The sequence below is a fragment of the Lissotriton vulgaris genome, chromosome 6, assembly GCF_964263255.1.
Source record: "Lissotriton vulgaris chromosome 6, aLisVul1.2, whole genome shotgun sequence".
NCBI classification, from domain to species: domain Eukaryota; kingdom Metazoa; phylum Chordata; class Amphibia; order Caudata; family Salamandridae; genus Lissotriton; species Lissotriton vulgaris.
In genome coordinates this window covers 1,186,089,126-1,186,114,813 of record NC_141694.1, presented here as the reverse complement: position 1 = coordinate 1,186,114,813, position 25,688 = coordinate 1,186,089,126, and the positions used below count along the sequence as shown (strand labels likewise).

Genomic DNA, 25,688 nt, shown 5'->3' with positions numbered 1-25,688 from the left:
TGTCCTTTAACATCCTAGGTCTCCAGACCAGGCCACACAGATTTGTACAAAATGTTTGTTACGCCAAAGTAATCTTGTGTTATTCCAGAGTTTTATGCTATTATGCTATGTGAAAAGTGTAACATTTGCACCCTTCTGTGACATGTTGCATGCTTTCTACAAGCAGAGAATGGTTGGAGTAGAAATTGCCTCAATATGAGACGTGTTCTCCTCAAACAAGTCCAGTGCCAGTCTCTATTGTGCTTTTTTGTGAGATGTATGCTTTCATGGGGAAAAAGTTACTTGAGATACTGGCGGAATATATTTCACATAAATGCATGCAAAAGTAGGTGTATTTTATAAAAAAAGTTTTAAAATGTGGCACACCCCTATCCATAATACTTGGAAAATGTAAGCATAGTCTAATGGTTTTGGGAAAGCAGTGGCTTTTACCTATAGATGGTTATTTTATCACTGCCTAATAATTGTTGAGCAGAACTCTATAATTGTGACCAGTGTCCTTTTTTACATTAATTTAAATGTATGCTGTAGCTCTCGTTGTAGGAGAGTAGTGCTGTTTTTGATGTACCATGGATGTTCATGCTGCTCTAAAAGAAAGTCAGGCACCGAAGGACTACAGTTGTAGCACAAGTCAATGCTGACTTGTGCCTTTCTAAAATAGACTTGTGCACTTAAAATAGAAGGCATGCTTTGCATTCCCTTTGACAGCTGCTGATTCAGAATTCAAGATTAGCTTAATGAATTAAATATGGATTCAGTTCTCCAGCATATGGAAGATAAAGCACTGGGCTATTAGAGAAGGGCTTTTGTACTGATGGGTTAATACAATTACTACATGTTCAGCTGTTTTATACTAAATTATCTGAGTTTTCCCTAATTCGACCAGCATGTCTTTCCAGGGGTTTCTAAGTAATCTAATTAATCATAAAATACCCGTTAGAGTATGTGGTTGACATGTATACATTAATTGTATATCATTGCCCAATTCCATTGAAACATGGACACCCTGATGAATTAATAAGATTCTGCTTCTTTTTTTTTTAATGTAAATCTCCAAGCAAAGGGACAAGGGGAAAACAGCCTCTGTAATTCAAAGAACCTCCTAATGGTCAGACTAGGATGATATCAAAAGAGGTAGTCTTTTTGAATGTTGGTTTGCTGTCACCACTTTAAATTCTCAGCATTTTCAAACTTCAGGGCTCATTTATAGTTTGATGTTTGTCCAATTTGAAGTTGAATGCTATTGTTGTGGAGTTTGTTTACCCAAAATGGATCCTCACTGTATAGCATGATTCGCATAGTGGGAGGAAAAACTGCATCAACAGGTTGGCCATGCTATCGTCGTTTTGGTGAGACCTAGACATAAATCTCTTGCATGGAAGATTGTTTTGAACACCCACATAAATATCCCTCCCATTGCAGGGCGGACATTTACACGTTTGTGCATAATTTTGATCGCAGACAGACGGCACCCAACCTTACATTGCATCCAAAGGGCTACACTAAATTGAGTTGTCTGACCAATGCCTTTTCTGTCTGCGTTGGGCTAAATAATCTGTGTCTCAGCGCATCACTTCTTTTACTAATGCTTAAAGATTGTACATTACACACAGTTGAAAATATACAATCTTAAACAAAATGTATTAAAATATAATATGATTTAAAACCATTTAAAACACATGAAATTCATTATACCTATGCACTTGGCTCAAAGTGAGCCTGTTGTTGAAGTGTTCTTATTCTCTCCTCACTGTTGATTACGTACTCTTGCCTTTAATTGAATATCCAGTAACATAAAAATGTATGGACTTCATCTTCATTCGTGTTTTTTTAGTGTATGCTTTTACTTTTTTCCTTCTGTGGATATACTCAGGCCTCAAATTCATTGTGGCAGCTACTTTATTGAGAGTCATGGATTCCATTTGTCTCTCAGGAGGAAGATAAATCTTGCCGTAATGTTATACTGATTAAAGACTAATAACGGCGTTATCTCCTCTCTTCTCGCAATGCCTGAATCTTTCATGGGCTCAAGTAGTTTCCTTTTTTATCTTTAACTATGTAGGAGACTCTTGACAATTATATATTCTAGTAATTCCCTTATTTTTAAATAACAGGAGCATTTGTCAGTTGCATTGATACTGCTCTTTTTTAGGTTTCGCCTGCACAGCGCTTGTGCTGTGCTTGTGAAATCTATTGAATTTACTAGAAATCTTAAAAGGGGCTTACTTTTTGTTTGGTTGTATGCCTGCCACTAAGTTTTCTTCTATTTCTATTGGCTGTAGCATACTATTTCCTGTTGCTCTTCGTGTGCTCTTTCTGATCAATATTCATGGTCCAAGTACTCGTTTCCATCCGCTTTTGTGGAACTTTTTTTTAAAGTTTTGCTTGCGCAGCAATTGCACTGTGCTTCTTTTGTTTGTCCTCCACCCTTTACCTAATCTCATTTTGGCTGCACGCCTTTCAAGTGTGTTTGTTGAGTCCTGTTGTTGCATAGGGTATTAATCGGGTACCGTCGCGTCCCTCCTGCATCTTGTTTATTAGCGTAACATATGGCTGCCCAGAACTGTGTTAAAGCGGCCTGTAAGCTTCTCTCAAAAGCCCCTTCTCATATCCGGACACACCAAGTAGAATTGCGGCTGGAAAGGTGAGTTGCCTGAAAGCAGCAGCTGGAGCAGCGCCTCTCCTTCCCTCTCCTCACGCGGGCTTTACAAGCTCCCAGTGATGCTTGTCACAAACCCAGCTTCTTTCTCTTTCTTGCTTCTTGCCACATCCTCCTTCATCCCCTGCAGCCCCCCTCCTCACTTGTTTATATCATATCAACAGACAGTGAAAGTAAGTCCAATTTGTTCACCCAGCATTTATTGGCCTTAAAACCTAGCTCCTTAAATGGTTGTAAGGCACTTTTTAGGCCTAAAATAATAAATGAATGTGACCATTTTTAATTTTTTTCACACTCCATTAGAGTTCATGTGTTTGCAGGCCCTCGCTACCGCTCCCTGTATCTCCCACACCATTCTTGCTTTCTTTTTACACTATTTTTAGTGAGTGTCAGTGCAGCCTCAGCATCGTACTGTAGAACGAGTGTGGACTGCTAAAAACACTTCTGCTTTCAGACAATGTTTTTTTGATGGCGTGAAAGCCTGGAATCTTCCATTAAACAAGGCGAGGTTTTATGTATCTCAAAGCCCCTCACGACTTCCTGTTGACTCTGCCTTTGCGCACTACTATTACATTTAGGGAATCAAGAATTGCATTTCCCAACTGGACAGCAGCAGCCTTATCCCACCCATCTTGTGTGTTTTTGTTGCACTTTGTTGTTCTAGCAATAATCATACAAAATCTATGATGCATTCAGTAGATATGTATTCTGCTGTGTCTTGATAGAATCACGCAAAGATGTGAACATGTGTTTTATTACATACTGCGTATTACTTTATAGGGCATTGTACTTTGTGAAATTGCACAACTGCACTTTCATATGCCTCACCGGGGAATGCTGCTTTTTTAAATCGTTTTCTTGATGAAAACTGAGTTGCCTGTTACTTGCCGTGATCTTTCTTGCTGGGAGATGGTGTCTCATGTCTGTCTGCTTGTGGAATTTACAGTGTTCTGTCAAATGTGCCATGGGGCTCCTCAGCCTTCACTTATATGCTGCATGCACATTCATTCTAAGGAGCCGCTCTGAAAGATACTGGACTAGGCAATTTGAATAGCAGTGCTGTAAATAGATTAGGCTTTAGGTAGCCGTGATATGATGTCTGATGTGGTACACAAAACATGGGCTAGAACATAGTGTCTCTTACATAAGGAGCCTGAATGAGAGAAAGGATGTGGTGTTACTGGAAGATCTGCCCGACTGTGGTGCTGGGGAACCATGTTTATGTCAAGGCGTTGGCTCAACATCTGGGAAAATCACTCAATCTCCACCGTGCTTATTAATTAATTAATTAATTGAGGGTTTCTAACGCGCTAGAATCGACTCCCGAAGGAGTATCTCTGTGCAATAGACCGCTGGGGAACCCGTCCTGGCTTTCCCTGTGAGATGGTCCCTACTGGGTATCTCCAAGGTGAAACCAGGCATCCCCGGCGAATGTGGGGGGCTGTTGTGGAGATGAGGCAAGCTAATGCCCAGAGTTGCCGAGTGTGATCCCTGGTTAGAGTAGGCACCGAGGTGAGAATTATCGAGTCCGCTGACCCTGGTCTACGACACTGCCGCGTCGGGAATTGAACCCTGGTCCCGGGCCGTTCTCTGCTTCCGGGTCTGCCGCGTCTAACCAGTGAGCCACACCTCTCCAAATTAATATGTCCTTTTGTAATGTAACTGGTGCTCATGTAAAGTACTCAATTACCTTCAAGTCGAGTTTGCACTATATAAAACTTGCAAAAAATGTGAAATCTATATATCCTTGAAATGTATGAAGGTGGTGCTGATTTCCAAAACACTGGAGTTCTCTCATGGAGAGATACGTTCAGATTCTGCTTCTTAATTCTAGAACTTCTTTCATTTCTGAGCCCTGTAAATGTGCTATTGTCCCTCACTTTAAGGGTACCCATAATCCCTGCATACTTTTATGCAAATAATTATCCATTTCAAATGTACATCACCTTTTATGAGTGAAGGTTCTATTTTTGGGAACAGAAACTCTATTCTTGTGTTTATGGTTTATGCTTCATCACATCTGTTCTGTTGCATGCATGTCATGAGTGCGCCACATGTAGCCACTCTTACTGTGTGGCTGTCAGCTGTAATGGGCGGATTCATCCTCTGATATGTTTCATGCTGAGGGTCACCTGAAAACTATTTAAAGTGCACAAGGAACTTAAATAACGTAGGGCTAAATTTGATAGCCTTCATTTTCGCGCCCTCTAACCCCTGCGCACTTCCTGTCAGACATGTTTAGGTCTCACTTGAGATAGCGCATGCACTGTCGCTTCAAGATATTTTGTTCATTTAACAGAAAAAAAGGCCTAAGAGCCGACCATTAGTTACACATTTAAATATTTCTCTGATATTTTTACACATTCCAACATATATTCTGTGCGTTTTGTGTGTTTGGCAGAAGACACAGATATGTCCCATACCATACAGACATATCCCACACCACACACACTCACCAAACATTGCCACACAGCCATGGACACACGGACACAAATGCGCACAGATACACACAGACACAGATGCCTACCACATAGAAACATCTAAGCATACGCATCCGCAGATACTTACAGGAACACAGCACATGCTCACAATATAACATAAGACACACACACACACACATACATACACACACGTCACGAACCATACAGAAAAACCATGCAGGAACATCGCACATAAAACACTCCCCAAACATGTCTAAAAATATTGACAAACTCAAAAGGTCTCACATAGGAGAAAACTTATGGTCACTACGGGGTGCATGCCAATTCGGCGAATGGACACGTGAGGTGATGGTGGTCCCGGACGGGTTTAAATACCTCAGCCTGCTTCATGGGAAAATAATCTAGCCCCACTATGGATACAGATTAAGGAGCAGGTGCGCTCCTGATCGCACCTACCGCTTTTCCTATTTGGCAGATGTGCCATTTTCAAGACGGGCTCCCTGCTCCGCCTTCTTTATTAACTTCATAACCACCCCTATCCAATATCGCCCGTCTGGTTTTGACACCTGAATGCAGGTGCCATGGCGAGAGCCGCCATCGGAAGGGATAGCGCCTGGGTTCTAGTCGTAGTCTCAGCGACACGGGGGAGTGGTCGGAGAGGCCCTTAGGTAAGATTTCTGCTGTCTCCAGTCTATGAATGTGGGTTGCAGATATTAAAATATAGTCAAGGCAGGAAAATGGCTCATGGACGCCGGAGAAATTTGTGAATTCTTGGTCAGTTGGGTCAAGTCTCCTCCAAGTGTCCAACCACCCCTTCCTTTGTATCAGCGACTGCAACCTAGACTCCTGCGTGCTTGCCGGCCTCCCTATACTGCACCATCTATCACTATGGTAGCACAAAACACCATTCCAGTCCCCTCCAACGATCGTTAGACCTGAAGGGATCTCTGTCCACAGTGTTGTTAATGTTCCGCCAGGCTCCAGGCTAAAGGTGGGGGCTTGTTGCAAACACTACCCAGAATGAGTTGCTCACCGTATAGTGTATCTGATGCTATAATGTAACTACCCTGGGGATCATACCACATCTTGTCATGCATGTAGAGGACTCTGCAGTGGATCAAAATCGACATAGCCTGGGAACCTCTAGTAAACCCTTAATGAAAAATGTGGGTGTAGCCAAATCGAGCCAAGCACAGTGTCTTATTACCCAGCAGATGGGTTTCTTGTAAAAGCGGGATATCCGCTTTGTAGCGTTTAACCTGGCGCAGTATGGCCCTTGGTTGATCCTATCTAAAAGACCATAGATATTCCAACTAACAATGTGGAATCCCCTCCCAGAAGCATCTCTCATGACTGATGGCATGTTTGGCGGTGCTGTATATGGATGTGAGATGACATATGGATTGCATTGTCCGATGGGGCATTGAATGTGTAATTTGGGAACAAGGCACTGGAAACAAGCAATAACTTCCCCTCAATCCCCCACCCCTCCCGACCACCATAATACCTCATGAACATTGAAGCATCTGTCGCGACACAGTGAGATTCCCAACCCCAACAGGGGGCAGAGACAAACATCCCTTGTGCATACAAGTGGCTATCAAGTCAGGGGAAAATGAATATAGAATTAGCCCAAATATTATTGCTGTTGGGCGTTATAGACTACATATATCACTGCAGAGGTTAATTAGGATGTTGTTGACTCCAGCTGGTCTCCTGCCAATCCCATACGGGACTTACCACGAGTCTTGGAGCGCCTCTTGGAGCGCGACTTACGGCGCTGCTTGTCGGTGACTTAGGAATGACTGTGGCTGGGGCCCCCGGACAAAGAATCAGAGTCCATCCTTGGTGGAGTATGGTGTTTGAGTTTTACAGTTTCATCTGTCCAGTTGAACACCTCCTCTGGTGTTTTGAAGAAGTGTGTCCGCGATTGATAGGACAGTCTCAGATGGGCCGGGTACAACAGGGAATACTGGATTTTAAGATTCCGCAAGCGGGCTTTGGCTTCCACAAAGGATTGCCGGCGTTGTTGAACCAGCCTAGGATAATCTGGAAAGATCATTATATGATGCGAGGTGTAAGTAAGGGCATCCCTTAGTCTGGCTAGGTGTAGGATAACATCTCTATCCTTGTAGTTTAGAAATCAAGCAATAATTGGCCTGGGACGGACTCCACATGGTGGTTTCTGTAGGAGGGCCCGATGTGCACGCTCGAGTATGAAGCAGGAGGACATTGTATTGGGTGGAATCCAGTCCATCAGCCATTTGATAAGGAAGTCCTCCATGTTGCCGCCCTCGCATCCCTAAGGGAATCCCATGAAGCATAGGATATTGCTGCAGCCTAACCCTCTCCATCCTGCACTCGTGTTGCCAGACCCTTTGTAAGTGTCTCTGAGGTGTATGCTTTCTTTTGAAGAGTGTTCACTGTATATTCCCTCGTCAAGATTATGATCTCTGATTCAGTAATACCTTGCACTGCATTATGGAGATCTTGTTTGAGCAGCATGAAATCAGAGCCAGCTGCTCCAATTTTGGCCTCCAGCATTTCCCTAGATTGCGTTTTAGCTGCTAATTTAGCGGCATTATCTGGCATATTTGCTACTGGGGCTCCCAGATTAGGTGCCTGAGCTGCAGCACCAGTGTATTTGTCCATAGTGCTTTGTTTTGTGTTGGCACTGGGCAGTTAGCTCTTAGTCATTTTATGTAGACTGGTAGGGGCCGCCCTAGGCGCACGCCTGGTCGTATATCAATACACAAGGCCGCGATGGAGCAGATAAATCCAGCTGGACTAGATAAGTGGGGTGACAAAAAGTGGTATTAGAGTGGAGGGGGCACCACACCCACAAGCTGCACCAAGGCCTAGCCTTGCTGCTTCCGGAAGTAGGCACACCCGGCCCCTCAGCAGGCATCCCGACGTCCCTGGCGCCTCAGCATGATGATGAATGGATCTGGGACGCGGAGACCACAATTCCCAGTCTCTGTCGGTTGGGGAGCACCCAGCTGGCCGCCCCAGTAGATTAGGCAATGTACAGTCAGGGCGCATGGTTGTTTAAACCATTAGTTGGTTTCCATGGCAAGCGGTCTTTGCCACCTTCTGGTGCTGGTCCGACCTGTTGTACGACCATGGAGAGCCTATATAATGCAGTGGTGGCCTTGTTAAATTTGACTGTGGAGGGCTGTACGGCGCATACAGTCAACTTGCTGCTATGGCCTGGGGCAGGCTGTGTCAGTCACTCTTCAATTATCAATCACTTCTCCCAAGTCCGTGAAATTAAAGCACCATATTGCAAGGGAGGCAAAGTATCTCCAAGTCTGCCACAGCTGCCAGCAGGCATCCCTCAAATCAACTGGGCTCCGCGCTGCGAAGACCAGAGCCACCCCACTTCCCTGAATGTATCCTAGGCACGGCCTGGTCCGAGCAAAAGAGAGGAACGAAAGTGAAAGAGGGAAGGGGGCACTTACCAGTATAGTTTTCGCCCCAATCTGACCATATCTATCAGCTTGTGCCAATCCACAAATCTTGCACGTTGGGGATCACACCACGGGTGAGTCCTCATCAGGATAACCACGGCCAGGTAACAACCCTGGCCGCACGCAGTGATGCAAGCCACGCAGTAACTGCGCCACAGCCTGATATGGCTGCTGAGTTTCAGGTGCTGGGCGTCGCTCAAAGTAATTACAGATTCTGCCTCAGGCCCAATCGCCTGCAGTCCATGACAGGCACAGGATCTTCCCCATCGGGGGCCGCGAGGCGATGAGCCCCCAGCCGGAGGCTAGAAATTAAAGCACCACCACAGCTTCTCCCAGCAACGGGAGCCCGAGTCAGCCACTCCGTGGCCCGATAAGGCCACCGAGGTCTGAGAGCAAGACACCAGGCAAGGCACTGGCTGCCCACTTCCCCAGTCCAACCAGCTGCACGTTACCACTGCAGGACGTCGCTCTTCGCCGGCGACACCCAGCAGCATCGCTGCTGGGTGTCGCCGGCATATGCTGCAGCCCCTTCTTAGCGGCTCTCTGCCCACTCCAGCACACCCTCTCCTTGGGGACCGGATATCTCCAGACCCCGGTGTCGCCTAAGCTGCGGGCCACTTCACTCACCCCCACAGGCGACCTCAAGGGGACCCCAGGTGGCAACTGGACAGGGCCAATAACTGCAGGGTCGGAAGAGCAAATTTAGAAGTTGATGCAACAGTATAAACAATGGATTTCTATAGGGCTATGGGAGCCTTGATAATATTTCTAGACACCTGACTGGATTCATAAAGATTTCTCCATAGGAGTACTCCCATGCACCAACAAGTAGTGCTGTGCAATTTTGCTGACGACACACTACCTTTGGAATGACGGAACAAAGCCACATATAAGAGCCACCCCTGCATGCTGATGTCAGTCCCTTTCTTTCCACGTCTACTGATGTGGATCCCAAGCTCAGAGCTTTAACTGGGCCGGGTCTCACCGGTGCTTAGCATCAGCAGTTTTTTAAAGGAGGTCTCGAAATTGGTCTCTATTGGGCTCTGTTTTGTGCCCTGGCACAGGGGGTGCGCTTTTTTTTCCGGACAGCAGGGACATGATGGCGCTTGCTCACACTGCTCACTTCTCATTAGTGGATAAGTTACGGCATGACGTCATGCCAAGTGAGCGTTGTAGAGGAAGGGAAATGCTTTAAAGAGAGTCATTTTCTCTTTAGATTTCCCTTCTCTTGTTGAAACTCAGGAGCAGCAACCTTGTCGTAATATCCCCAGGGCTGTAAGTGGAAGCTTTTTCAATATTATATACAAGCCATAGTTGCTGCTTATTTATCTTAGGCAACTAACAACCATTGACAAAGCCAATAGTCCTGAATTTTTGTTGGTATGATGTTACTTGTATCATATATCTGGATGCAATGACAGAAACAGCACAATACAAGTTGGGCGGTACACTATGCTAAGCACAGATTTTTCACTTAGGTGTTTTAAGCCACACCCTTAATTATATTGTCCACCCCCCTTTGAGAGCCCCCCCCCCGTTTTTTTCATCCCACTTAAAGCCCTGCCCAAGGTCCACTCCAAACTTTGTCAGTTTTTCAGACTGCTTCTCAAACTATTTAACCAGTGTGCTAGGGAAATATGTCCCAACCAAAACAACCTGTATCAATCCATGACACAACTACAGGAAGCAGATGTCAGTCACTGACCCGCAAAAGATATGTTGTTGATGTCTATGGTTTGACCATGATTGTAAGTCATGTGATGTGTGACGTCATGTACCCGAAGGCAAACCAAGATGAGAGGCGAAGGTGAATGTCGCTGATACAAGAAGTTGCTGCCTTCATGGCAGTCCTATTCCGAATCCAAGTTGTGGGTGCGGACTCAGTCCTAAGGAAGTTCCTTTAAACACTCAACTTCAGCTTGAGATCCTACGGTGAGTCCAAGCATAAGAAAATGAAGCATCACTTAACCCAATGCTCCCTGTGTGACTCCAAAGAGAAGGCACAAATCAATCAATCAATCAATCAGATTTATATAGCACGCTACTCACCCGCTATGGTCTCAAGGCGCGGGGGGGAGGGGTCCGTTACTGCTCGAAAAGCCAGGTCTTGAGTTGCTTCCTGAAGGAGAGATGGTCCTGGGTCAGCCGTAGGTGGATGGGGAGGGAGTTCCTTGTCTTGGCCGCCAGGTAGGAGAAGGATCTTCCTCCGGCGGTGGCTCTGCGAATGCGTGGTACGGTGGCGAGGGCGAGGCTGGTCGATCGCAGCTGGCAAGTGGGCGTGTAGGAAGTGAGCCGGTTGTTGAGGTATTTGGGGCCCATGTCGTGGAGAGCCTTGTGTGAGTGGGTGAGGAGCCTGAACGTGATCCTCTTGCTTACGGGGAGCCAGTGCAGGTCTCTCAGATGTACGGAGATGTGGTTGTGGCAGGGGATGTCCAGGACGAGTCGTGCGGAGGCGTTCTGTATGCGCTGGAGTCTTTTCTGTAGTTTGGCTGTGGTTCCAGCATAGAGGGTGTTCCCGTAGTCCAGTCGGCTGGTGACGAGGGCCTGGGTGACCGTCTTCCTGGTTTCAGTGGGGATCCATCGAGAGATCTTTCGGAGCATGCGCAGGGTGTTGAAACAGGGTGACGAGACGGCGTTGACTTGTTTGGTCATCGAGAGGGAGGAGTTCAGGATGAAGCCCAGGTTTCGTGCGTGGTCCGTTGGCTTGGGGGTGGTGCCCAGGGCAGGGGGACACTAGGAGTCGTCCCAGGCGAAGGGGAATGATCCCAGGAGGAGGACTTCCGTCTTGTCTGAGTTCAGTTTCAGGTGGCTGTTCTTCATCCACTCAGTGACGTCTTTCATTCCTTCAGGTAGGCTGGCTCTGGCGGTGGCGGGGTCAGCTGGGTGTCGTCGGCGTAGGAAATGAAGTTAAGGTTGTGTTGGCGTGCGATGGCTGCGAGGGGGCTCATGTAGACATTGAAGAGGGTGGGGCTGAGCGAGGATCCTTGAGGTACGCCGCAGATGACTTCGGTGGCTGCTGATCGGAACGGGGGGAGTCAGACTCTCTGGGTTCTTCCGGCGAGGAACGAGATGATCCACTCCAGTGCCTTCTCTTGGATTCCGGTGTTGCTGAGGCACTGTATAAGTGTGCGGTGGCAAACTTTGTCGAACGCTGCAGAGAGGTCCAGGAGGATGAGGGCAGCTGTTTCCCCGTTGTCGAGCAGGGATCTCATGTCGTCGGTGGCTGCGATGAGGGCGGTCTCGGTCCTGTGGTTGGCTCGGAAACGGGACTGTGAGGAGTCGAGGGATTCGTTCGTCTCGAGGAAGGCGGCGAGCTGTTTGTTGACGGTCTTCTCGATGACTTTGGCAGGAAAAGGGAGGAGCGAGATAGGGCGGAAGTTCTTGAGGTCGGTGGGGTCAGCTGTCGGTTTCTTCAGGAGGGCGCTGAGCTCGGCATGCTTCCAGCTCTCCGGGAAGGTGGCGGTGGTGAAGGAGATGTTGATGATGTCCCGGAGTTGGGGTGCGATGGTGGGGTCGGCCTTGTTGAAGACGTGGTGGGGGCATGGGTCGTTTGGGGATCCGGAGTGGATGGTGTTCATCGTGCGGGTGGTGTCTTCGGTGCTGACCGGGGTCCAGTTGCAGAGGGTGGTGGTGGGGGGCGTTGGTTCGGTGGTTGGGTGCGTGGTCTGTGCGCTGAAGCTGTTGTGTATGTCGGCGATCTTGCGGTGGAAGAATGAGGCGAGCGAGTCGCAGAGGTCTTGCGAGGGTGTGATGTCATTGTTTCCGGCGCTGGGGTTGGAGAGCTCTTTGACGATGCTGAAGAGTTCCTTGCTGTTGTGGGTGTTGTTGTCCAGTCGTTCTTTGAATGTGCGGATCAGCTGGTGGTGTGTGCGGGTGGCGTTCTGTCATGTTTCCTGTGGTCTGGTCGTGGCACCAGGCTTTTTCGATGGTGCGGCAGTTTTTCTTGGAGGTTTTGAGTTCGTTGGTGAACCACGAGGCTTTCTTGCTGCCGGGTCTGCTGGTTGGGTTCTTCAGAGATGCGAGGTTATCGGCGCAGTTGGTGAGGCACTGTGTGAAGTTGCGGGCTGCTTCGTTGGGGTCCGTTGTGTTGGCGGGAGGGTTCTGGCTGAGGGAGGTGGTGAGCTGGTCGGTGGTCATCTTGCTCCAGCTCCTGCGGGGAACCTGTTGCGAGTGGTGGTGGGTCGTGGTTCTCCTGAAGTTGAAGTGGACGCAGCTGTGATCAGTCTGATGAAGTCCGGTGGAGTGGCTGGAGGAGAAGACGGGGTCAAGCGTGTGGCCGGCGTAGTGGGTGGGGGTGTTCACCAGTTGCTTGAGTCCGAGGTTGGCGAGGTTGTCCAGCAGGGCGGTGGTGTTGATGTCATTGTTGTTCTCCAGGTGGAAGTTGAGGTCCCCTAGGAGGATGTAGTCTGAGGAGGTGAGGGCTTGCGGGCTGATGAAGTCTGCGATGGCTTTGCTAAATTGTGTGTGTGGTCCCGGGGGTCTGTAGATGAGAGTGCCTCTAAGGGTGGTCTTGGGGTCGTTGTGTATCTGGAAGTGAAGGTGCTCTGCGGCGGTGAGGGTGTCGTCGGAGTTGGTCGTGATGCGGATGGTGTTTCTGTGGACGATGGCGATGCCTCCTCCGGTCTGGTTGACGCGGTCCCTCCGGGTGATCTTGTATCCGTCCGGGATGGCTATGGCGATGTCGGGCGCTGAGGAGGCATTCATCCAGGTTTCCGTGAGGAAGGCGACGTCTGGTGATGTGGTGTCGAGCAGGTTCCAGAGTTCGACGGCGTGTCTGTGGACGGAGCGGGTTTTGAGCAGGATGCACTTGAGGTGGTTGTTGCTGGAGCCTGGCCTTTCGGTGGCGGTGCAGGTCCGGAGGCAGGTGAAATTGCCGGCTTGGCAGGTGAAGGGCCCATGGGTGCGTTTGGGGGTGGCTCGGTAGCAGGAGGGGTTCAGACCGGGTTTGAGTGCGTTGAGGGTGGCGGCGTTGTAGGACCGTCGTGTAGGCTGGCAGGGTCGGGGGCCAGGGGTCCTGGCGCTGGGCGCGGACTGGCGCAGACAGGCTTGCCGTTGGTGCGCCTTCGGCGTACCCGCTGCGCGTACGCGCGGTCCCCGCCATATATGGCGAAGTGGGAGGGAGGAGCAGCTGGGAGGCGGGAGCGGGGTGGCGAATGGGGACCGGGGAGAAGGAAGGGGGCGGGGCCGCAGAGGAGCAGCGGCGGTGAGCGGGGGGGACAAGGGCAGGAAAAAAGAAGTCACAAAGGGATCGGCGGGAAAAACAGACACAGGAAGCGGCGAGGGGGCAAGCCTGAGGGCGGGAGCCCAGGCAGCAGGAGGCAGCGGCGAGAAGGCAGCAGCGGTGACCAGGGCACACGGGGGCCGTGCGGTGAGTGGGGTGACCGGGTTAAGGGTCACAGCTCACTGCCGCGCGGTCCCCGTCATATATGGCCAAGTGGGAGGGAGGAGCAGCTGGGAGGCGGGAGCGGGGTGGCGAATGGGGACCGGTGAGAAGGAAGGGGGCGGGGCCGCAGAGGAGCGGCGGCAGTGAGCGGCGGGGGGGATCAAGGGCGGGAAAAAAGCAGTCACAGAGGGATCGGCGGGAAAAACAGACACAGGAAGCGGCGAGGGGGCAAGCCTGAGGGCGGGAGCCCAGGCAGCAGGAGGCAGCAGGAGGCAGCGGCGAGAAGGCAGCAGCGGTGACCAGGGTTCACGGGGCCGTGCGGTGAGTGGGGTGACCGGGTGAAGGGTCACAGCTCACTGCCGCGCGGTCCCCGCCATATATGGCCAAGTGGAAGAGAGGAGCAGCTGGGAGTCGGGAGCGGGGTGGCGAATGGGAACCGGGGAGAAGGAAGGGGGCGGGGCCGCAGAGGGGCGGCGGCGGTGAGTGGGGGGGACAAGGGCGGGAAAAAAGCAGTCACTGAGGGATCGGCGGGAAAAACAGGCACAGGAAGCGGCGAGGAGGCAAGCCTGAGGGCGGGAGCCCAGGCAGCAGGAGGCAGCGGCGAGAAGGCAGCAGCGGTGACCAGGGCACACGGGGGCCGTGCGGTGAGTGGGGTGACCGGGTTAAGGGTCACAGCTCACTGCAGCGCGGTCCCCGCCATATATGGGCAAGTGGGAGTGAGGAGCAGCTGGGAGGCGGGAGCGGGGTGGCGAATGGGGACAAGGAAGAAGGAAGGGGGCTGGGCCGCAAAGGAGCGGCTGCGGTGAGCGGGGGGGACAAGGGCGGGAAAAATGCAGTCACGGAGGGCTCGGCGGGAAAACCAGACACAGGAAGCGGCGAGGGGGCAAGCCTGAGGGCGGGAGCCCAGGCAGCAGGAGGCAGCTGCGAGAAGGCAGCAGCGGTGACCAGGGCACACAGGGGCTGTGCGGTGAGTGGGGTGACCGGGTTAAGGATAAAGTTGTCACAATGTCAGTTGCACCCTTTTGAGGTCTTCTTCCACAGACCTAATTCTTCAGCTGGCCTCTACCTGTCCCGAATTTCCTGGGCCTGACCCCCTGCAAATCGAGGCCTTCAAGAAGGCCAAGGTGCATGTTTATGATGCGATTCTGCTTCCCTCTGATGAAACTACGGGCTCCTAGAACCTCCAGAGCCTCAGTCGGTGGGTCCATCCCCAGTGCCGTCTACCCCTTTAATCCCATGAAAGATTTGGGGACACCCAAAAATGTTGTTGATGGGTAGGGCGTACCTCCATCACTATGATGGGGATACCTTATCCATGGATTAACACAATGTCATTAGGCTTCACACTGCCTGAGACAGAGCTTCACTTGCCACCTGGGCCACCAATGGAAGAGAGGACCACATTTGTGGTGTTGATCTGGAGAGCAGTTGAAGCACTCTAGTACTGCTACACTCCATTGAAACCAACATAAATGTTCTAAAGATTTACAGGAGATTTTACAGCCTAGGCCATCTGCTTTTGAGCCCATCCACATCAGTCTGCTGGCTCTGAAGGCCTACTTGCCACCCATCAAAGGTATGCTGATGCAGGTTCTCGCAGACAACACCGCTGCTATATGGTACTGCAGTAAGCAGGGTGGAGTGGGGTTGTCTGTTAGAAGTACTTCCGTCTCTGGAAGTGGTTACCCCTGCAGGGCATTTTCCCTGATTGTAAACCACCTGGCAGGGTCCCTGAATGCCATAGAGAATGAACTAAACAGGTGGCATCTGGCAGATCCCCAGTGGCGTCTGTACTTTGAGGTGGTGCATCATCTCTTTCATCTGCATTCATGTTTATAAATCTGTTTTAGTTTTTTTCTAAATGTCCCTGTTATAAGTTCAGAAATTCAAGCTCCATTTTTTTCCTGAAATTCCAGCTGAAGCTGCTGCCGCTGCCCTAAAACTATCTTTGTGGCCACCTAGCTACAATTTTGGTGTAAGGGTTGTGCAGAGAGAGGACATTTTGCAGAGCATTCCTTTTGGACCTGGCGCTCTCTGCATAGTCACCCCCAAACTTTCGAACCTTATCCTCTTGTTTTTGCTGAATTCGTTTTTGCTGGCCTTAGGACTCTGTTCACTTTACCACTGCTAACCAGTACTAAAGTGCTTGTGCTTGCTCCTTAAAACATGATAGAATTGGCTTATCCCCAACTGGCATATTTACTTTTAAGTCCCTAATGAAGTGTCATTACAAGTGCACAGGGCCTGTAAATTAAATGCTACTAGTGGGCCGGCAGCATTGATTCTGCCACTCACTTACATAGCCCTTTTAAACATCTCTTGGGTCCACCAGTGCAGCGTGTTTGTGCAGTTTTAAACTGCCATTTCGCCCTGGCAAATAAACCTTTTTCCAGATCCAAACTTTCCTTTTTCATACATAATAAGTTACTCCTAGGGTAGGCCCTGGACATCCCAGAGGGCAGGATGCATAGTATTTAAAAAGTGGACATGTACTTTAAAGTTTGGTTTTGTTAATGAAAAACTCTTGCCAGACCCAGTCTGCCAGCTATATAGAGTGGGAGTTTTCTCCAGACATCTACTCGCTCCTCCAGCCAAATTCGTTTTTGACTTCTGCAAGGCTTAACTCTCCCATAGGATAACATCTCCATTTTGGTGTTTCTGAAATGGGAATTTAAAATCCTACCTTATGGTTAAGTCAGATTTTAAATAACAATTTTGAAAGTGTTTTAGGAAGTTGACCTCTCCTGCCGTAGACATTTAGTGCCTCTAGCCTGTACCTGGGTCATGACTGAGTGTAGCTGACAGTTGAGTTTTGTGTATTCCTCATTGACGGCCACACACAATAAGTAGTTGAGGTGGGCCTCAATGGGCCATCACTGGCAGGATGGGAGGGAGGAGCTGGGCACTGCCCTACTTACACTTTAATAGGCTATGTCTTGCTTCCACACATGGGGCTGCCTACCCCCTATAGTTAATCTGGAGCCAGGTCAGAGGAGGCAGGATGCCTTTGCCTGGGGACTTTAAAGGGAAACCTCCAGAAGCGTCTCCCCCACTTGAAGACACAACTGGATATAAATACTGGAACTCTGACACCAACTCTTCAGTACACTTCTGGACCAGTCTGTGGGTACTCTGTTCGGAAGAAGGACTACCAAGTTGCTACAAGGAATGGTGGTTTGCTGCTCTGAAGGAACTGCTGCCCTACTGTGCTGACCTACATCCCTCTTGTCTAGGGAAGAACTGGACCTGCAACTTCATCTTGAACCCAGGACCTTGGAGTCACTCCAAGGGCTAGACTTCTGATATCCTGATCTGAGTCTTAGGGACATAAAAGGCTCAGAAACCCGCCCCTGAACCTAGCTGCTGCAAGTACTTGACCCGCAGGTGGTCCTTCTCAGGTCCTGGACCCTTGGTGTGGCTCACAGGCATTGATTTCAAGCTTTTGGGCTCTTTGCGACCGCGAACGGGCCTGTTCGCACCAAGAATGCACCGCTCACACCAAAAACCAACTCTGAGCGCCACCATTCTGTCTCTTTGCACTGCAGCATCGACAGCTCATTGGGAGCTACCAACGCGAAGTTCCTGTCCACGTGCGGCGCTATGCCTGCTCTTCATGCCACGCTGACGACCTCCTGCGAAGCTCTCCTTGCTCCTCGAAGCCCCTTAAAATGCGAACAAGGCTCTTGGTACAAAACTTGAGAGGGTAAAACTTCAGCGTGACTAATCTAGGACTGTGCCCTACCTGCTTTCCATCGCAGTTGGCCTGATCGCCAGGACTCACACCCCAGTGAAACAGTAAGCCATTCGCTCACAGCGCCCAAATCAACATGGCAGCATAGTCTGTGAATTATCTTGGTTTACATGAATGCTTTATGATCTAGTGTATTGTTTCTAGGACCCCATACTATAGATATGTCATAGGCATTCATTGTATTGGAATTGCTGTGGTGAGTACTTTATCTCAGAGGGATTTCTAATGTTATATAGTCTGAGATGGAATCATGATGTACCCATTTAAGCCGCTTTCTATTAGTTGATAATTCAGATCTGAGCTCCTTGAGCCACTTTCAATAATGCGTTAATTTTACAGGAGAGTTTGATACAGTTCAAAGTCCATCAACACCAATCAAAGATCTTGATGATAGGACGTGTAGGACACCTGCATCAAAATCTCGAGGGAGGGGCAGAAAAAATAATCCATCACCCCCGCCGGATAGCGACTTAGAGGTAATTCTCATTTTGAATAATGATTAGGTTGTATTTTGCTTTATTTACAATTGCTAGAAGAATTCATAACATTGTCTGTGTGTGTCGGGTATTATAATTATGCATAAGGGAATGAAAATCCCTTATCACATTCATTTTGAATTTCTGTTAATATGTTGTTTTTTTCTCATTAATTTTTAGAAAGCCCAGAATTAATTTTCACTTTCAATTGTCGTGAAAACATGCATTTCGTCTCTTCACTCTATGGATGTAAACATGTTGTGTAAGATTAGCATTGGATGTCATGCTGTACAATATGAGTTTGAGAGATGCCCTAGCAATTGTGCTCATATTTGTTATGATATTTATAAAACAGATCATATGCCATTTGCCACTTCCTTAATCTATACAGCCAATAATTATATTGTGAGCATCTTTGCAGCAGAAGTTATTAAATACAAAATGTAAAGCATCGAGAGCTCTTCTGAAGCCAAAGTGGACTTAATTCGGTCTTGCATAAACAGGGAGCTTTTTTCACTGTGTCCCTAAAACATAGGTACTACATTTAGTCATTGACTGAAATAGAGCTGGCCACAGGTTCTCAGTATTCCCTCTCTGTACCAGTGCAGAAGAAGTCATAATGGAAACAGAATTGTCCTTTCCCCTCTGTTGTTAAAAGTATGTTCTTCCATCTGAAAATTCTCACTGAAATTTTCCAGTTGCTGAGACTTCAGGGTCTTGTATTGCCATTCCTTGCTTTGGCATGTTCCAAACTGCTTATGACAACAGTGAGATCCTCAGGGTACCAGAGTGCCTTATCCACTGTTTTCCGCGTCCGCCGAGTCCAGACGTTCAAGTGCTTTTTCATCTTCAGCATCGGAACCATATGTCCCATACTTCACTATCCCCCGCAGCAAGCAGAGTAGAATGCAAGACACTGTGCACAATGCATCAAACATTATATCAGTAGGTACCATAATCCTTTTGTCATCCCACTAATCAACAATGACCCTGATTCTTCCATCTTTATGTAGAACCCCTAGTATCAAACGCCTTATTTAAAAAAGCATTCATTACATACTACCATTTGAAGACCTGGCGGTACTTCACCATGTTAACACAGGACTGAGTGCATTTGTTTGCAACTCCTTATAGGCACTTGTGCTAAAACTTCTGCATTTGCCCTCGTTTTAGACAAGTTTTCTGTTAAAAAATTCCCTTTCCCTAAAGAGAAGCATCTATAAATATTAATGATCCATTCATACATCTTAAGGTGTCTTGTGTTATCTGTTCTGTGGCAAACCACGGAGAATAGGATCTACTTATTAATGAAATGCATTGAGACTGTTAATCTCAATATAACTCACTGAATTTAATAGCAAAGTCCACTGCTAAAAGAGTGAAAGATGGTTGGTTGTCTGACACTTGAAATCTTGAACATTGACCGTGCAGTAGAGTTCAGACTTAAAGACTATGGTATGAAACCCAGCGCGGTGTGTAAAATCATCTAGATGCAGTCAGAAATGCACTGCAGTGTAATGATAATATCTGTATCAAGTCTGTCCAGTTCCCTGGCTGATCGTCCCTACTGAAGTCTTGTCTTGATTATCCTGTATCAACTGATTCCTATTACAGATAGAATTCTAACATGAAGTAAACAATGTGCATTTGTGCCTCACAATCTAAATTCAGCGACCAGTCTTGTGTGATAAATGTCTGCCGGCCTCAAGTACTTCATCCCACCAGAGCAAAGCACAGTGGAATAAAAGATCTGTCCGGCTCTGGGTGTGGGGGTGGGTCAATAGTCAGCAGAGTTGAATGGAGGAATAACAATTTGTGTCTAAATCTTATTTGTTGTTATTGAGGTTTGTAACGCGCACAGCTACTGAAAGAGTGACCCGGCGTGAGCCCAAGAGAGGAAGAGCAGGGAAAAGGCTCAGCAAGAAAGGAGAGAGATTCAGTTAAAGATAAAAGTTTTGAGTCCCTTGTATTGCACAAACCCAGGCTCCGGAGCACAGCACAGGGTCAAAGGACAGCGTATAGGTAGGAGATGTAGTTAGCTACTGGGAGCAGATCTGTTCATGTATATTGTTGTTTTTGTTATCTTTTTTGTGGCAAATCAAAGAGAATAGCATCTACTTATCAATGAAATGTGTATATATGTCCATTCCTCTCTCTATAAACAGACAGACAGACAGACAGACAGACAGACAGACAGACAGACAGACAGACAGACAGACAGACAGACAGATAGATAGATAGATAGATAGATAGATAGATAGATAGATAGATAGATAGATAGATAGATAGATAGATAGCAATCCTCTCTGTTTTCTCTACTCGGGTGTTGGGCTTAAGTTATAAGAGCCTTGAAAAACAAAGAAGGTTCAATTCGACCTTACTGTTGTTGGGGTAATGGCTGGGAAGAAAGGTATTCATGCCTTCCTGTTCTCAATATAATTCATACTCGTGCATTTTTACTCCATGCATAATATAATGTTGTAGTCAAACTGAAGAATTAACATTAACGTATTTGGTATTTTATGTTTGCTTTTGAGTTTTGCTTTCTAACTTGCTAATTCCTTTCATTTTAGCGAGTGTTTGTGTGGGATTTAGACGAAACAATCATCATTTTCCATTCGTTGCTCACGGGATCTTATGCACAGAAGTATGGCAAGGTAGGCAAGTTGTATTTAAAATATTTTGTCTATATGTAAAGATTGGATGTTCAATAAAGTACTTTTATTAAATGAAAATGTAATTTAGTTATATTTGAATGTAAGGTATGGATAATTTGAAATAGCAACCCCCAATTATAAACATTCATCAAACTTTGGAGATGTTGAAAACTACAGCAACTATTTTTAAATGATTTCACGCATATCAGTGCAACCATTTGGTATATGGAAATGATACATGATAGCAGCATAAGTTGTAAGTAAGACACGCCCTCCTCCATCTCGGGTGCCAACACTCATTCACTTTTAACTGATTATGTGGTACTTTTGCACAAGGCTTAAGTGTTTCGTTATTCACGTTTTTCTTTGTCCATAAAAATGTTGTCAAAAGCCAATCCTTTGTTACTGTCTAAGCTGCCCAAACTGAGTATTTTTATTTTCTAAAGTTCTCAGGTAACTGGAGAGTAGTGTGAGAAGCATTATATGTAATATTTGATTAAAAAAATGGTAAACCTACTTTTCATTTTTATGAATAAATTGTCGCTTACAATTTAAAGTTCAATAACACGTACACTATGTTGCCCTATGGAACAGAACGGTGACGCCTTTTAAGACAGATAACAACAACGCCTCTAGGCTTGGCACAAAAAGCCCATGTGTATATCTTTTGCTCTAGTTGTCTCTTTAGTCCCTTCTAATAGGTGACTACAAAAACAGCTTAATGTTTCAATAGATCTTCAGATTTCAAGGTTTTCAAACATTATTAGTATTCCTAAGATCCTTTTACTCCTGGAAATGCCTCATCTTTTTTAGGTATTGGCTTTGTCAATGCCTTTTGCTGACGCGCTGCAGCATCAGCAGCTATAACAGCTCAGCGTGATGGTGTATATGCACGGAAAGCATGACGCGGTGGCTATTTTATGTTTTATCTTTTTATTTACCATTACAAGATGGCAGACGCCACTTAGAGCGATAAATAAAAATATTTTAATCGTGTGCAAGCTCATTAAGAAAATGGCGCTTCCTTAGAGAAAATGCCATTAAAAAGACCTCCGAAAAAAATGGACAATATTTTTCTTAAACCACAATAGGAAGAGTAGAGATAAAGTTAATAGGGGGAGCAACAGCAAGTGTGCAAAGGTGTAACAGAGGAGCTTGAGGCAGACAGGAATAAAAAAAAAATCATAAAATTGCAAAGTTTGAAGAAGCAGAAAACTAGCAGGAGGTGGGGGCAGGGAGAGCAACACAGAGTAAGTGGGGACGGTTATTTGAGTGGGATAGCAACGCACAAACGAGAGATCAAGAAAACACGTGCAATCTTGTCCAGTGCTGACAGAAAATAAAAGTAGTTACATTAATTTGATCACGTGATACTAGTCATCCAGTCAACAAAGTGGTAAAGAAGCTCTGCTCTAAGGGAGGGACCAACACAAGAAGAGGAAGGAAATTCATAGAATAAGAAGCAAGCAAGAGAAAGAAGAAAGTTAAATAATGGTGTGCGATGGGCTGGCACAAAGTCCACTGTAAGTTTTGGTATGGTGCACAATAGCGTTTTTCAACAAGAGATAGTATAAAAGCTGTCTGTAAATGAGATCTAAATAGTAAGTAGGAATTATATGTTTTAAAAGTAGGAATGAAGTGAACTGTTGTCTCATAGTAAACAGCATATATAGGTATTATATTTAATAGAAAGCAAATACATTGAATTTAAATATTTTCTATTTAACAAAAGAACATCTAGCTCAAGTAGGTATGTACCATGAGGAATCTTACTCCATCCATGCACCTTTGTGTGATAAAGGAGATATTTGGAATTGAAGAAACCAATCATCACAGATGGAAACGTTTTTGGGAAGGATGTAAGAAAATTACACTGTCTACTTGTAAGAAGCTGTGAAAGGGGATTCTTTTGATTATTTATTGCAGAAAGAAACACGATTCAAACTGTAGCACCTGTTACTTCTAGCTATTAAATATCTGAACTAGTATAGTTCAAGAGATGACAAAACTGGGCCCCCATTGCCACCCTTAGAAGAGGCTTAATATTAGTGAGTGCTTATTTCATTGTTACTGGAGTTATTGGTAAGATCATCCAGTGGCCCTGTATTTTCTTTTCAGACCTTAGTTCTACAAATCTTAGAATGTCTATATTAATATTCAGAATTGAATATTGTGCACATAGACCTAACAATATTTTACACTGCTGTTGATGACAATGGTTAATATCTGTTTTTAAATTGTTAGCTCATATATAATTTACTGTATTTTGCATTAATGCAAATAAAATGTACCTGTCACGAACGTAGACTGAATACGTAAGATGTTTTTTTAATGGCAAATGGTTCTCTGCATTTCAGTTGTTGCAAATTAATGAAAACGTGTTAATTTGTAGATAAAGAGTAAATAAAAAAATGATGTTGTACAAGCTGATTTTATTTTATTGAATTATATGTATTGGAGAGGGCGTATTAAATGTTTAGATCACACTGTAGTTGACTGAAACATATTTGTAAGATTTCCGAAACGTAAACATTGCCCATTACATCTTTTATTTATCCACAGTCCAGCAAATATGAGTCACGTTGAATACATTTCGCTTTTAGAAAATCTTTTGCCCAGAATCCAGGCTTGTAACAAACACTATTGGGTTAATTTGAGAAACATGTTCACACTTCGAGAGTGCAGCCACTTTGGACCTTATTTCGAGTTTTACGAAATGGATATTCCGTCATAAAGCAATGGCTATCCTGTCCATTGTTTTAGAAACGTTATAGAGTATTGCACATGTCTCATACCGAGGACGGGACAACCACCACATTTGTGACAGAGTATCCCATCTGCCAAACTCTAAATGAGACCCTTTGTGCCTTGTGTATCTTTGAGACTACACAGTCCACTTACTCAACACGAGTGAGGCATGATACACCTGATGTCAGGGCCGGACTGGCATTTGCGGGCACCGGGCATTTCCCCGGTGGGCTGGAGGGGTGGGGGCCGGTTTTCTGGCCGCAGGGGGCCGCTTTTCTTACAGAGTGCCGGTTTTGTAGCAGCGCTTCAAAATCGGACCTCTGTAAGAAAAGCGGTAGCAGTGCTTTGCGGGTAACAACCCCCTCCCCTCCCGTTACCAGGGCCGGTGGAGAAGCAACCTGCCAGGGCTGGTTGCTGGTCTCAGTCCGGCCCTGCCTGATGTAATGATATGGGTATCGTGTTTGGATGAAGATATGAGATTTCGCCATCATGTGCAGCTGTAGGCTGGACTTCATACAGTGGAGCTATGATATAAGATTGATTAGCGAAGATGATGTCATATATTTGAATTGATACTTAACGTCAATAAGACCTTTAAACTTCAAGAGAGTGTGAGCAGTCCTTCTGCATTTAAACTCCTAAACAGATGTCGGTTCTACCACGTATCGCAAACATGAGGGGTGGAAAACATCTGTGACCTTAAAAGGCTGCTGATGCTGCCAGTGCTTAATTTGGGTTTTAAAAATCGAGCACAGAAGTTATTCTTTGGAAGTCTCCACCACACTAGCATTATCAGGATTGTGAAGACCAAGGTTGCCTAATTTTGATTCCACTTTAATGTGCCATCTTACAGTTTCAGTCTCTTTATCTCTCTCCTACAAGGTCACCCCTGCTATCCCCATGTGTAACTGTCTATCTTAATCTTCTTTCTTCCTTCTCTCTTGTTCTGGTTTAAATTCTGATCAAGCGCAATTAGTATGGTCCCTGAAAATGGAAGCAGATGCTCACCAGCAGCACTAATTAAGTGATTGATGATACCAGCACATATCTTAGACTGCATGATGAGATACTGTTGAAGTACCAAACAATTAAATGTTACCCGTCGTACAATGAGCCATATTTATTTTATTAGTGAAAGCCGGCAATCACGAAACAGTTTTCCTAATGGATCATTGCATTGTGTTACTTTTTGTAGGGCCATCACTCCTCTATCATCCAGTGCTGTAAATCAACACCCAGGATTGAGAGCAGACTTAGTGCAGGTTGTTTCTGAGTGTCCAACAGCATTTGTTATTCTTGATGCTGCTGGTTGCACAGATAATTTGTTATTGTCGTTAAACCCTTCCACGCTGTGTGGGAGAATTAACGCGCGGGCGGGATTCGGACGGCCCCTGGCCGTCATGCCCACACGCCCATCCTGACGCATGATGGACTGGGGCCGTCGTGAGCACAGAAGGGGTTAAGTTAAGTTTCCTTTTAGAACACTGCTGATATAAAGTAATCACTCTCAAACAAATCAACATATTTACAAGTTCTAGCTGCAAAGAAGTGAATTTGTGAGCACCCCCCCATCCGCCCAAAAGACGACAGTAGTCCAACTTTGCGGGCCTATTTGATGGTGCATCTTCAATCCGTCATTCCAAGATTAGAGGGACTGAATTGTATTTGAAAAGTATTTGTTTGCATAACAAAATACATGCTCAAACTACAGAGAGTTGTCCAATACTGTTGAATTTGTTAAGAAAAAATATCTACAGGGACCCAAGTTTTTATTTAGGAGATATTGGCACTAACAAATGCCCGGATTGCCACAAGCCAATGGTTGTCTTGGTTGGTGGTCTTGATTCAACCTCCTCTTTTTTTCTTTAACCATACTTTTCCTGTCTCTTTGCACGTTTGTTGTACTCCTTGCTTACTGGCCACTGCTTTCATTCCTTGCTCTTCTTTTTTCTTTCTTTTTTTTCCGTCCATAATTCTCTTGCTCTCTGATGATGATAAATCAGTCTGAGTCCCTAAAGTCCCTAAAGATGAGTGCTGGTGCCCTCCCCCAGCAGCCACCGACACCAATTAAGGACAGGTTTCCAGGACAACCTAATGGGGATT

The 25,688-nt window shown here is 46.4% G+C and overlaps 1 protein-coding gene across 5 annotated transcripts in view; it reads left to right on the top strand.

The window, feature by feature from the left end:
* LOC147708614 (protein phosphatase EYA4) overlaps positions 1 to 25,688 on the top strand; it is a 626,113-nt gene that overhangs the window by 541,378 nt on the left and 59,047 nt on the right. For all 5 annotated transcript variants that reach the window (XM_086927287.1, XM_086927291.1, XM_086927288.1 and 2 more), the window contains 2 exons: positions 18,044 to 18,180; positions 20,754 to 20,837. In XM_086927287.1, coding sequence (XP_086783413.1) covers positions 18,044 to 18,180; positions 20,754 to 20,837 — 221 coding nt within the window. The remainder of the gene's footprint in view (positions 1 to 18,043; positions 18,181 to 20,753; positions 20,838 to 25,688) is intronic.